The sequence below is a fragment of the Antechinus flavipes genome, chromosome 5 (genome assembly GCF_016432865.1).
Source record: "Antechinus flavipes isolate AdamAnt ecotype Samford, QLD, Australia chromosome 5, AdamAnt_v2, whole genome shotgun sequence".
In the NCBI taxonomy this organism is placed as follows: Eukaryota; Metazoa; Chordata; class Mammalia; order Dasyuromorphia; family Dasyuridae; genus Antechinus; species Antechinus flavipes.
Window position 1 is genome coordinate 61,218,173 of NC_067402.1, and position 13,693 is coordinate 61,231,865.

General features: G+C 34.1%; 1 protein-coding gene across 1 annotated transcript in view; it reads right to left on the reverse strand.

Annotated features, from left to right (window-relative positions):
- Positions 1–13,693, reverse strand: part of PRTFDC1 (phosphoribosyl transferase domain containing 1) — a 94,797-nt gene that overhangs the window by 64,771 nt on the left and 16,333 nt on the right. Inside the window, exon 3 of the mRNA XM_052001337.1 lies at positions 13,209–13,392. Coding sequence (XP_051857297.1) covers positions 13,209–13,392 — 184 coding nt within the window. The remainder of the gene's footprint in view (positions 1–13,208; positions 13,393–13,693) is intronic.

Here is a 13,693-nt window from a genome sequence, read left to right on the forward strand (position 1 = left end):
TTTTATAGTAGAAAACCTGGAAAACAAATAGATGATCAGCAATTGATGAATGACTCAACAAACTGGTGTTTGTGAATATATTAGAATATTTTTGTATTCTAGGAAATAATGGATATGAAGAATACAAAGAGACATGGAAAGATTTACTTGAACTGATGCAAAGTTAAATAAGTAGAATCAAGAAAACAGTCTGAAATGAGGCTGTAAAAATGGACAGAACAACAAAACAATTGAAATGGAATGCTGAGCAATTATGATTGTTTGACTCCAAAGAGCTTAGAAAGTGCCTCTCCCATTTTCTTTGCAGAGGTAAAAAACTATAGGTATGTGAGAAGGTATTCCAGGTCAGATTAAAAAATTTTTTTTTGATACAGTGGTTAGTTTTGCTTATTTTCCCTTTCCCTTCTTCCCTGACATATTTTCTTTTTTCTTTTTTGTTCTAAAGACTGTCTGGGAATGAGATGCTATGGGAGACATTAGGATATATAGATGATATAAAAGATATCAATAAAATTTCTTTTTTTAAAGACAAGAAATTAATTTCCAAATTTGCTAGCTCCTAACAATATTTGCTTTATTGTTCTTCTTCTACTTCTAAATCCTTTAGATTCTTAAAAAATGCTTCTCCCTTTCTTCTCAAATATTTATTAGAGTGTTCCAGCCCATGGGGTCACAAAGCAGAGCCTGTTAGTTTCTCTTTTGTACCAAATTTGGATTCTCTAAACAGTTGGTAAGGGGATTAGAGTTCAGCAGTCTTTTGCAACCCTGCCAAATGTTGCTTCTCAGTAGCACTGCAGCATTATTTCTAATGGAGTGAAGGATGCTACAGTTGACCATGTCTGGAGCAAAGTTTGTATGGTGTAAGGGCAGAAGGCCAAGAAGGAAATCCCAATTTCATTTGATTTATAGAAGAAAAGAAATGTCAATATTTGCCGGCCAGTTTGTTGGAAGGTATTTCATATTTTATTCATATAAATTGTACAAACCCTGCCATAAAAATAAGTAGCTAATGTTCTTTTAAAAAACATTGCCAATCCTCTAATAGCAACCAAGAAAAAGAGATTTCTGCCAGCGGTGGTAGCAGCTGGTGCAATTTGAATAAGTGAACTCCTCAAAGATAACTGTGGGAAGAGGTAATGTGACTTCATTAAAAAAAATTCCCTTGCTGATCAAATGATACATCAACCATAATTCTAGCTGGAGACAAAATGTTCATTATTCAGAGCCACCAAACTACTTTCCCAAAATAAAGATCCTAGACAATTTTCATGAAGATACAAAACATAATATGTACACAAGTATTAATTATTGCAATTATATTCTCTTTGCTTATGTTTCCATAGTTTTATATTGTTTATATAATATCTTCTCTCACCAATCCTAATAAAATAATCTATATAACTGTACTATAGAAACTGGTCAATATAAAAGTACAATTACATGACAGATTTATGTTACAAATATTTGTAAGCTGCTAGAGTTCAAAAGAAACATAAAAATCTAAGACCCTCATGATTATATCTTCATCAAATTCAATAGATCTGATTCTCCCTTCCATTTCTTTCATTAATTCCCATCTTATTTAACCCTGAAGAAAAGAATTATTCATTATCAACCTATAGAAAGATGGCCTTTGAATACTGTGTGAGTTATATCTGTATATCTGTATATATGTATATTTTCTGTTAATCATGTTCCTGTAGAAAAATATAAATCTGAATGATATGAAATAGTGGTTAAGTCAAATATCTGTTATTTGTGAAATAACAGATATTTGGCTGTGGAACATGTGTGTTTATACACACATATGTATACACATATATGTGCATGTGCGGCTATACATGTATACATACATATACAGACAGATATAGATATATAAAGATATATAAATTTGATTTTTAACCAAATGAAAGTACAGTATAAAGTTGTTCTCTGAAAAAGGCAAGGAAGCAATTTTTTTCCCCTTTGACCTCCTTTTATGCAATTAATAAGAATTTAAAGAAACTACAACAGACCTCATTATCTCATCAAGGTTTGCCTTCATTCCAAAGAAACAGTTTGCAAATTACTTATATCTGCCCATACTATACAATTTTCACTCATATATGTCTATGAGTTCACTATAGTGGGTTCTTCCAACATGTAAGGGGCTTTCCTTTCATTCTTTTGAGAAGATGACCATCATTTTCCTGACACTCGTGGCATATGACCATCCCAACATCCTTCCTGACCCTACATTTCATTGGTGACATCCTTTAATCACTTTGTATAATTCCTTCTTTGTAAGCTGTCATAGCATGTTCATCCTCAACTTTGATTCTTTGGAGATGATAGTATTCCATGTATGAACCATACAACACTGCCAGAAGAATAGTGATGATACAGATTTAGGGAGAAGCTTGAGGTCATTAAACAAACCATGCAATTTATCAATCGCCAAAAAGCTCATTCCTAGATCTGTGTTTTGTAGGTTGTTCACTCAATTGCATATCATAATATGGACAAAAATCATTTTTCATTTACTAGAACTTTCTTGTCTGGCTAATTAGGTCAAAATTTAGTTAGGGGATTTTATAATATTCTAGGGCTTCATACAATTATCTTATTATTCAAAACAAGAACAGCTAGAGGACTTCATCATTTCTAAGGAAACCTTCCATTTCGACTCTATGCTAGATCTCTATCATAATAACAATAAACTCCATGTTTTTCTGAATTTTATTCTTCGATTAGTATTAACATCAGGGAACAAAATAAAATTATCTCTGTTATACAAGCTTTTGAGGAATCTTCTGTAATTTTGACATAAAAGAATTAAAGTTAGAAGAGAGCCATTGGGGCTTCTTTTCACACTACTGAATCAAATGCAACTCAATCTTGCAAACCTATAGGAAATATACTGTCCGTTTTCAGGAGAATTAGAGATTTTCCCCATCTCAATCTTTCCCTGGACTAGAGGACAAGATTTAAATATTAAAGTTCCTAAGAGATTCTTTATGCAAAGTAGAAAGACTCAAAACAGATTAGGTGCTATCAATAAAGAGTGCCTTAAATACCTACTGTTTAGGTACTTAAAAGAATCAATCTCAAAAGTAGATAACTCAATAAACTTAAAAGCAATATTATTTCATTGAGGTGAATCCTCTAGTCACTATCAAAGAATAATCATTTAAGAACTGTATATTATAGTTAACCATAATTAATTCATAAATTATAGAACTTGGTCAAAGATTAAGCAAAATTAATCCAAGGATACTTAAGGGGATGAAGTAGGACGAGTAATGGACAAAACTTGGAAACATCTGAAAAGGGCTATTGTTTATTTATTTATTTTTTTAATAAAACACTCTTTTCAAATAAGCTTCCAAAAGAGCCATGTTTTCCCATCTGAAGTCTAACATTATAGTCATAAATGTGCTCCCTGAAGAAATAAAAAAGGCATGGAAGGAAACAAGTATGGGAAGAGCAGCTACTCTAGGATAATGATAGAGAGGAGAAATTCCATGCTAGATATGAAAAAATCTCAGGTTCTTTAAGAATTTTAAGGTATCTGAATGAGGACCATAATTAAAAGGAATGGAAAAAAGTTAAACCTTATTGTTATTACAAAATTCAGATAATATAAATAACTGTGGATCTATTTCTTTAATTATATAAAATGTTTATGAAAAATTCACACATGAATTGTGGGAACTACTGATGAAAGAATGAGATGGGAACAAGTTATTTTACAGCAGAATACATCTATACAGTCACATAATTAACTAAAAAATATAGAGGTACTATATCTGGTTTAGTCTGTCTCTTTCCCCTACCTTTTATTTTTATGTTAGGGAATATTAAGTTTCCACGTTCATCTTCCCTTAAATTCCCTTACCTCATAATTCCTTAGGGCAACTAGGTGGAGTAGTGGATAGAGCACTGGACTTAAATCTGGAAGACTCATTTTCATGAATTCAAATCCAGGCTCAGATATTTATTAACTGTGTGGTCCTCAGTGAGTCACTTAACTATGTTTGAGTCAGTTCCTCATCTATAAAATGAGCTAGAGAAAGACATGGCAAACCATTCCAGTATCTTTGCCACAAAAATACAAATAAATATATAAATAAATGAGGTCATGAAGAGTCACACAACTGACAATTTCTCAGTCTTGTTGAATCCCAGGACTTCCTTCTTTACTTCACTTCATCCTCACAGAGGGATAGTCACACACTGAATCTCATTATTGTCCATAAGTGTTCCACTTCTTTAATAAGGAACATTGATGTTCCTATATCAATAATCTCCTATCATTCCATCTTTTCCTATGTCTTATCCTTCTTACATTTATTCTTTGCTCTAATCAGATCTCCATTCCTTCACCTCTCTTTATTTCCTCAGGACATTAGCCCAGTTCTGATCCTATTTTTTCCTTCTTTTTTACTCTTGATCATGTACTTGGCTATTTCAACTCTACAATTCCTCTGCTGTCAAATTTCTCACCTTCTTGTCCTTTCATTACTCATTTCTCTAAACTGATCCTTACATTACTTTCACAAGCCTCTTCTTCCATTCTTATTCAGAAGCTGCTGAATTGAAATGAAATTTCACAACTACAAGCAAATCAAATAAGCCCTCCCTGCAGCAAGAAGTCCTTTTATTCTGTTTCATCCTAATTCATTTCTAGTATCATTGTCCTCCCTCCACCAAAACTATTTATCTTCTCTATTCATGTCTCCCTCTCCTTCCCTTCCCTATTTCTTTGAGCTGAAGATATTCCTTTTTAAAATTTATTATTTATTTTTAACATCCATTAAATTTTTTTTGAGTTTAAAATTCTATTTCTTCCATCTCTTCCACATATTGTGAAGGCATGAAATGGAATGTCAATTATACACATGAAATCATGCGTGCTAGTCATGCCCCCCCCAAAAAAAAACCTCAACTCTGAAACACCCAAGAAAAATAAAGTAAAAAAAGTTATGCTTCAATTTTCATTGAGACTCTTTCTGTGGAAGAGGATGACAATTTTCATTTTAAGTCCTTCAGAACTGTCTAGGATTATTGCATTCATCAGAATAGTCATTCATTGTTGATCATTATTCAATATTGTTTTTAATGTGTATAATGTTCTCCTGGCTTTGTTTGTTTCATTTTATATCAGTTCATACAAGTCTTCTCAGCTTTTTCTGAAATTGTCTCCTTTATCATTTCTTATGAACAATAGTATCCTATCACAATCATATACTACAACTTGTTCAGCCATTCCCCAAATAATGGGCACCCCCTCAATTTCCAATTCTTTGTCACCATAAAAAGGGTTGCTATAAAAAGTTTTGTCTCTTTCCCTTTTTTGATATCTTTGAGATATATACCTAGTAATGGATCCAAGGACATACAAAGTTTCAAAGCCCTATGGACAGTTTCAAATTGCTATCCAGAATGGTTGGATCAATTCACAATTTCACCAATAGTGCATTAGTGTTCCAGTTTTTCCATCTCCTCTTTAACATTAGTCATTTTCCTGTTCTAAATTTTAGTTAGTCTGAAAGATATCAGATGGTACCTCAGACTAGTTTTAATTTTAATTTCTCTAATCAATACAGATATAATACTAATATAGAGCATTTTATGTGATTATGGATAATTGACTACTTCTGAAAACTCCCTGTTCATATCCTTAAATCATTTTTGTCAGTAGGAAAATGACTCATATTCTTATACATTTAATTCCATTCTCTACATATTTAAGAAATGAGATATTTATCAGAAAAATGTGCTGTAAATTTTTAAAGACATTCATCTCAATGTACTGAGAAATTGAGGCCATGACCGTAAATCCTCCCACTTTGTTTATTTGAAAACCCTTTGACATTGTTCTTCATTATTACTTTATTTTCCCTAGTCTCTGACAAAGAGGTAGTTTTTTTTTTCCTGTGTTCTTGATCTCATCTCTTCCTGTTTCCCCTGGGATTTTGTTAATTTCAATCATCCCTTCTTTCCCAAATCTTCAAGGTCTCCCGAACTTCTAGTCCTTTTTCTTCTGCATTAAACTAATTCGATTTTCTTCAATTCTTAAAAAAAATCTTTTTATTAATCTCCATTCCCTCAAACTATCATTCTCTCCTTACTTTCTCAGTCATATTTTTAGACAAAGCTCTGTATATTAACTGCTTTCACTTTCTAATCTCTTACTCAAATCTTTATTTTTGCAGCCTGTCTTCTGGCCAAAGCTCTCTCTCCCCATTCAAATCTCCTACAATTTGCAGCCAAAATTCTCCTTAAGCAAAGATCTGATCATGTTACTTCAGTACTCAATTCCAAAAATTTCCTGTTACTTCTAGAATAAAATGCAACTGCTTGTTTAGTTTTGTTTGGCTATCAAAGCCTTTTACAACCTGATCCCAACCTATCTTTCCAGACTTGCTGGACACCACTCCCCTCCCTTGTTCTACAACCCTGCCAAATAGGCTTTCTTTTTCTGTTCCTCACATATGACACTATATCTCACAACAGCAGGCATTTGCATTGACTGCCTCATGTCCAGAATGCATTCCCTCTTCACTTATGTCTTAAGGAATACTTCCTTTCTGATGTTCATCCCATTCCAGTATTCTCCTTTCCCAAAGTAGTTTGTAATTATTCTCTTTAAATATCAGGAAAATTATGTATATAGATATTCATATATATATTATATAAGGGCATATATACATTGTGAATATATGTATGTATGTATTATACACACATATAAGTTTATCTCCTCCATTAGCTCTTTGAGAATTGAGATTATTTTATTCTTTGTAACCCCAAGAACTGTTCCTGGCACAAAGTAGGTGCACAATAAAGGCATGCTGACTGATTCTCATAGTGCTTAGTATTTACTGATTATTGTTTAAATTGGGCATTTGATTAGGTAGAACAATTGTTACTTTAAAGGCTTTAGTCCAACAAAGTGTTATCATTGTAAAGGCTAAATCAAAGATTCATTGTAAGATATAATAATATAAATAATTGCTGAAGATCATTTGGTTATTTAGCCAGGGACAAAATCAAGCTATTACTACCATCATGGAGAATGACCAATATGGAGGTCAAAGGAAGATACATTCTCTATACACAATGAGGTGCTCCAGATGCTCCTGCTTGCAGAAGACATTCTACTCTGTGCATCAGACTCCAGCATGCTGAAGAGTTTCCTATATTAGATTTGTAATCACTCAAGAGGTCAGCCTAATAACCACAGAAGACACAAGCCAATGAAGAATAATTTTCAAGCTTTTTTTTGCAGTTGGAAAGACAGTTTTTAACAACTAACTGTTCCATGAGTATATATATCTTAAATAGATACTGAAAATGAAAAATGAGCTTGTCTCAGAACTGGAAGGTAGTAATCTAAATTTTCTCTGGAAAAATTGGAACAGTTCTATTAAAGGCCCCAAGCTTTCTCCTGAAACAAAAGCCTGACTTTTTTTTTTTTAAATACTAATGGTTTTTTTCCCCCAATGGTTATTAGTCATGAAATAACCCATTCTTTAAAGAGTTGAGGTTTGAGGATTACTCAAAGAACAATGAACTAGTACAAGCAGGCTGATAGTGAAGCAATGTAAAAGATGTTTTCAGAGAAATGTATAAATAGGGAAAAAATGTGATCACATTGTGAGAGCAAAAGATAACCAATGGATGTTCTATAACTCAATTAATATCCATGGGATCCCAAAAGACAAAAAGGGAAGTTCATTCTATTAGGTGGGCTCCCAATGACAGATTTGCAGAAAGACATGGATAAGAATTTTATTAGGTGAGCTATATTGTTGGAGGATATAAGAGCAACAATCAGACCGCAGATTCATTAAGATACCCTCAAAATAAAACTGACAAACTCTCTATTATATAGCTGAAGAATGAAATGTTCAGTATAATTGAATATTATGAGTAGTAATGGATTCCTATGTTTCACAGATAATTAATTTTCAAAAAATTAGAATTTTAAGATTGTTTCAATTTAACAAGCATTTATTGTCTATGTCCCTGACACTCTGATAAGTAATGGAGATACAAAGACAAAAATGAAATAGCCCTTGCCCTCATTGAAGTTTATATACTCTTGAGTTAACTAGTATGTACACATATAAATACATACAAAATACACAGAGAAAATGAAAAGTAATTTAGAAGAGAGGAAGTCTGGGAAAGCAATAATTGGAAGGATTTCTTTAGGAGGTGCTCCCTTATCTATACTTTGAAGGAAACAAGGCATTTTACTACAGCTGTAACAAATATAATTGAGTTAAAGTCAATTAAACTGACGTTAAACCAATCATAGAATCATAAGATCATAAATTTAAAGCTGAAAGAATATTAGAAGTACTATAATCCAAAGACATCATTTGTTTCTTAAAGGGTAAATGTATTTTAATTAAATTATCTCTTTTTTACCTTCAGGCCAACATTCCTTTACCTCTTCTTAAATTCACAGTTGTGGCAAAAACAAAATAAAAACACAATATTTCTATTCTTAATTAGACAACATTTATGAATTATTGTTGGGGGAAAATATCACTGGACCTCTTTATTGCCAAGCTACTATTCCTAAGAGAGAGAGAGAATGATGTTAGGGGAAATGATGTGGGGCCTCCTTCTCTCTGAGACTGCAAATGGTGCTGGGAAAACAGATCTCCATTCTTTGCCTCTTTCCATTTATTCTTTCATGTTTTAAATGAAGGAGACTGGAGATGCTTATGACCTTGTGATCTTTGAAAGGTCAGGAAAATGAGAAACCAGAAGTTCAAGAACTGGAGTCAAGCTGGGTTTTATAGCCAGTCATCACTAAGGCATGACCTGTAGGACTCAGAAAAGCAATATCTGAGATTCAGTCATTCCTCCACCCACCATTCGGTACTTGGAAATGAAATTGGTTGTGTTAAATCTGAGTCTATTCTCCCCAGGGACTGAGGTAGTATAAGAGAGAGGGTACCTCCAGATATTGGGGGAATATTTGTAACTTGTTCTTGCTATATTTTCAGAGTAAATATCTCTTTTGAAACAAAGAAGGGAGAGAGAAAAAGAGAAAGGAAAGGAGGGAGGGAGGAAAAGAAAAAAAAAACCAACACCTGCAAGTCTCAGAGTTAGGAGATCTCTTCCTCCTGATCCTCCCCTTTATTATCTATATGATCTTGGTCAAGGCAATTAATTACTATGAGCTTCTTTTTTCCTCATCTAGAAGTAGTTCTAAGGTCCCTTCCAGATCTAATGTTTGTGATTCTAAAGATTCCTTACCTGCTGGCCACTTTGGGGTGGTCAGCCTCTCTGAACTTAGCTAGCCCCGTCTTCTTCCAGATATTCATTTCATTCCTGAGTTGTATTCAAAGCATTTCTAGTGGGGCAGGACCTTGCAGAAATTGTGCTTATCCAGGGCCACGTCATAATGAGGAATTGGAAGAGCACTTCAGAGAATTAGCTTTTAAAATTATATGTTTATTTTTAAATTTCTAGGGAGAAATGGTAGAATTTTCTGACTAGAACCATGTGATACTTGGACAGCAGCCCTTGCTTCTTTCCAGCCTCCTGGGTGACTTCTAGAACTGTTCATGGCTCCAGGCGAACCATTTTTAAAAAGGCTGCTCCCAATGACTCTGTTGGAGAGGTATGCAGAAGCCCCGAACACCCTGAGGGAAAGGAGCTGCTTTGGTTACCCTTATTTGGCTGTGTTTATTTAGTATACATTCTTTAATTAGCCTGTGCCCGGAGGTTGGGGAGAGAGGTGAGAGCCTGATCTGACACAGAGACACTCTTTCTTTTGGGTGGTATCCATGACTTCCCCACAAGTCTTTGCTCATCACAACCTAGCCTGGACCAGCTTCTTCCACCCACTTCTAAGGATATTTAATTAGAGGTCAAGCATACTTCGAGTGAACAGCTGTGCCTTTACAGGAGTTGTTTTGGAGTTTCTCATAGGCACTGTCTCGAGTTGATCTGTCTCATTCACTTAGTTCCCCTTTCTTACATTTGGTAGCAAGAAGAAGAACGTCATCATTAGCCAAGCCTCTGTCTTGGGACAGTGAATAATTATGGGTCAGAAGTTTGAGAATGCTGCTGTTGAGCTTTGGAAATGCAAGTGTTTGTTCTGAACTGGAATGTGGTAAAAAGTGATTATTCAGACAACCACTAAATTATGTTCACCCAATAGTAAAAATGGTCATGATGATGATGATAATGTAGTACATATATGTTCTGAATATACTCATCCCAACTCCCAAACTCACAGATAAGTTGAGTCCCAGAGCAAGACAATATCTTCCCTTCAAAGATCTAGAGGTACCCCTGAGGAGTTGGATATAATCCTTTAATACCATGAACTTCCCATAAGTATATTTCATCCTAAGATTATTAGTTGAAAATCATTATAGAGAGTCAACCTTAAAGTAGATTAAAGAAAGGAGTAATTACTACTACTACTACTACGAAGAAACTATCACCCCAAAAGTCTGACACACTCTCCTAAAATACATAGATGGTCCAAAAGAAAAGGGGATTCATTGTTAAAGAGTTTATATTGCTGAAAGTGTTTTCAATGGGGTGGTCAGGAAATTTCCCTTAAACAAGGAAAACCTGCATCTAATCTATCCTTGGCTGCTAATGCAGACACTGACAACATTTGATGCTGTCCTAAAGAGGGAAGGAGAAAATGCTGGGATAGTAACGAGAAGATGGGAAGGCTAAAATCTTCCAGATATTTCAAACTTTACAAGATCATCCTCCAACTAAAAGGAAGGGGGGAAATCTGGTCAAAGCCTCTTCTCTTTCTCTGCCCCTATTCATTTCTTATTCAGAGCATAATGGAAAGTCATTCTTATTCCAATTTGTGGAATGTTCCAATTCTAGTTAATGTTTTTTTTATAAAGAATCCAGAGAATACAAAAAAATCCCTAATCAACTGGCCATCATTTCATTTCATTCAAATGACTTTCAAATACTTTTCATACTTAGTCTAAGACCAATGCATGTGAAATTGATTATTCATCTTCTCACTTCCTTTTAATGGAGTGGATTGGCTTAATTAAGCAAATATCAATCAATTCTATCTTTATAATAATAATAATAATAATAATAACTACCATTTTCATAATGCTTTAAGGTTTACCAACTATTATAAAAAAGAGCTTCTTAAATCTTTTCCACTTGCACCCCTTTTCACCTGAGAAATTTTTACATGACTACCAGTATATAAGTATATAAAATAGGCATATAAATCAAACATTTACAGGTAATAAATCATAATTTCATAATCTCAACACAATCCCATATAAGGTCTTAATCCACACAGTTTAAGAAGCTTTGCTATAATTTTCATTTTAATCTCACAACAACTCTGAAAGATTATATCCATTTTATAGTTGAGGAAACAAACTGGGGGGGGGATCTAAAGTCAGTCTAAAATCAAATAGTAAGTAAAGTTACAAACGAAGGATTCAAATTTTGATCTTCCTTACTCCAAGGACATATTACTCACCATGTTAATAAACTACACCTCAGTAACTAGAGAAGGGGGAATTTTGTTTTGGAGCTAAGGGGTCAACAAAGAACTAAAAAATTCAAAGACTGGAACTAAAAGAATATGTCCTTTAACTTGGGACTGAAACTTTTTCATGTGAAATGGCCCATGTGTTTAAGAGAAAATTCTTTGCTATGGAGTAAAATGATGACAATGATTCGAATCATTAGCAAATTATTATTAGCAAATCTCCAACCTACGAGACTTTGGAAAAAACTGAAGGGTGGGTCTATCAGACACAGAGACCCATAGGATAACTTAATGCTCTGCTGGTTGTCCAATCTCAAACTATTATAGCTTGAACCTATGTCTTATTTCTCATGTGATTCTCTTGGACCTTCTGGGGAGATTCTTGGTTTAAACTTCTGTACTTATTCCTTCTTATCTTTATTCTTTTAGAGTCTACAATTCATATATCAGCTTCCTGATTTTTTCCCCATGATTTGGACCAGAACTGAGACTAGACATATTTTCATGTCAGACAAAAAGAGAACTTCTGTCCAACTTTTATGAGAGGAGCATCACCTGGGGAGACAGTGACTCTGCAATGGCTGTACCAAATGATAGCTTGGGCAATATGAATTATAGAACTATCATTGGCTATGGGAAGGAATCATGTCCACTTGGATGCTGGCATCCTGTTGGGAAGAAATTCACCTCCCAAATGATGTTGGCAGTCTGGGGCAATGCTCCATTCACTCCAAGCTAGTTACTGTCCTGGTTGTGACTTGTTTACGTGAAATGGAATTTCTCCACCACACACAACTCCATTTCCCAAACTGTAGTCCTTCATGATCTTACCCTGGGGCAGGACTGGGCGTGAGAGAAAAATGGTGCATAATTGAATCTGGCATATAGAGTAGACTATGCAACAAGTTAATTTAAATAATAAATCTCCATTCATAAATAGCCAAACTAATTACACATACATATATATTCTCTTTGTGGATATGTGTGTATATACATACACAAGACAGGAAAGAGACAGAGACAGAGAGACAGATTTCCTCATTAAGTATCAGCATAGCATTCTAACCAGTTGACTAGGTAAATACACAAAACACAACATGATGAGGTAGGTGGGAAAGTAGAAGGAAGAAGTCAAAAAGAGACAACAGTCCTAAGGACTCTTTGGAAAGGAAAGTCCCTTTCTCTTTTCATAAATCACTAGTTTGAGGGAGCCTTCATTTGGAGTTGCTCTGAGCCTGCTTAGTCATACTGGGTGATAAGGTAACCACAAATGGCTTCACTTCCTTCAGTTTCTGGTCATTCCTGCAGACCTAATAAGAGAGTATTCTACTAGGACCAAGAGTAGCTACTAGGGAACAGAAATCCTAGACCACCCTAATGTGGTATGTCAAGGTCAAGCCCTAGAAAGTAATCATGTGGAACTTACAGCTATTTTTTTTAAATGACAAAACTCCTTTGAGTTGAATCTTTTGATATTCATACAACAAAAATAGTTTTGGGGGAAATAAAACTAATTATGTTACAGAATAATAATTTTTACAAAATTAAGTAAATCAAGTTTTTTTTTTTCCTCTAAAATACTTCCAATCTACCAAGCCACCTCATTTTTTTTTTCAGAATTTTTCATTTTTGGAAATTTAATTTTTCTGCCCAGTTTTATTTGGCTCCAGATAATGTAATTGAAATGGAAAATCTGCTTACTTACCTGGTAACTCTTTAGTCTGATGAAGTCAACCTTCATTGAGACAAATGTATCTGAATTTCGACTGATATTCTTTAGATTCTCCACAAGGTCAGCACAGAATTTGTAGCTTCCTTTAAGCACACACAGAACCACGATGTCACAGAATCCAATATCATTCATGATATCCTTTGCCAACTTCTCAGTTCTGGAAAGGAAATCAAAAAACAAAAAATAAATATCCACAAATTTCTTGAGGTCACAGCATCCTAACTACAACTGACCAAAGCACAATATGCAGCATTAGGTTGCACTTTTGGAGGAAAAGTATTTAATTCCAAAAAGGAACTTCAAAATATGAGAATTATATGATTTCTAAAATTAAAAGTTAACAATTAGCAAATGTTCCTAAAATTTGTTTTTGGTCAATGAGAAATGGGCAATAGCAACAATCGACATGTACCTAATGCTTTAAAATCTTCAGCTTTACATGCATTAACTCATTTGAG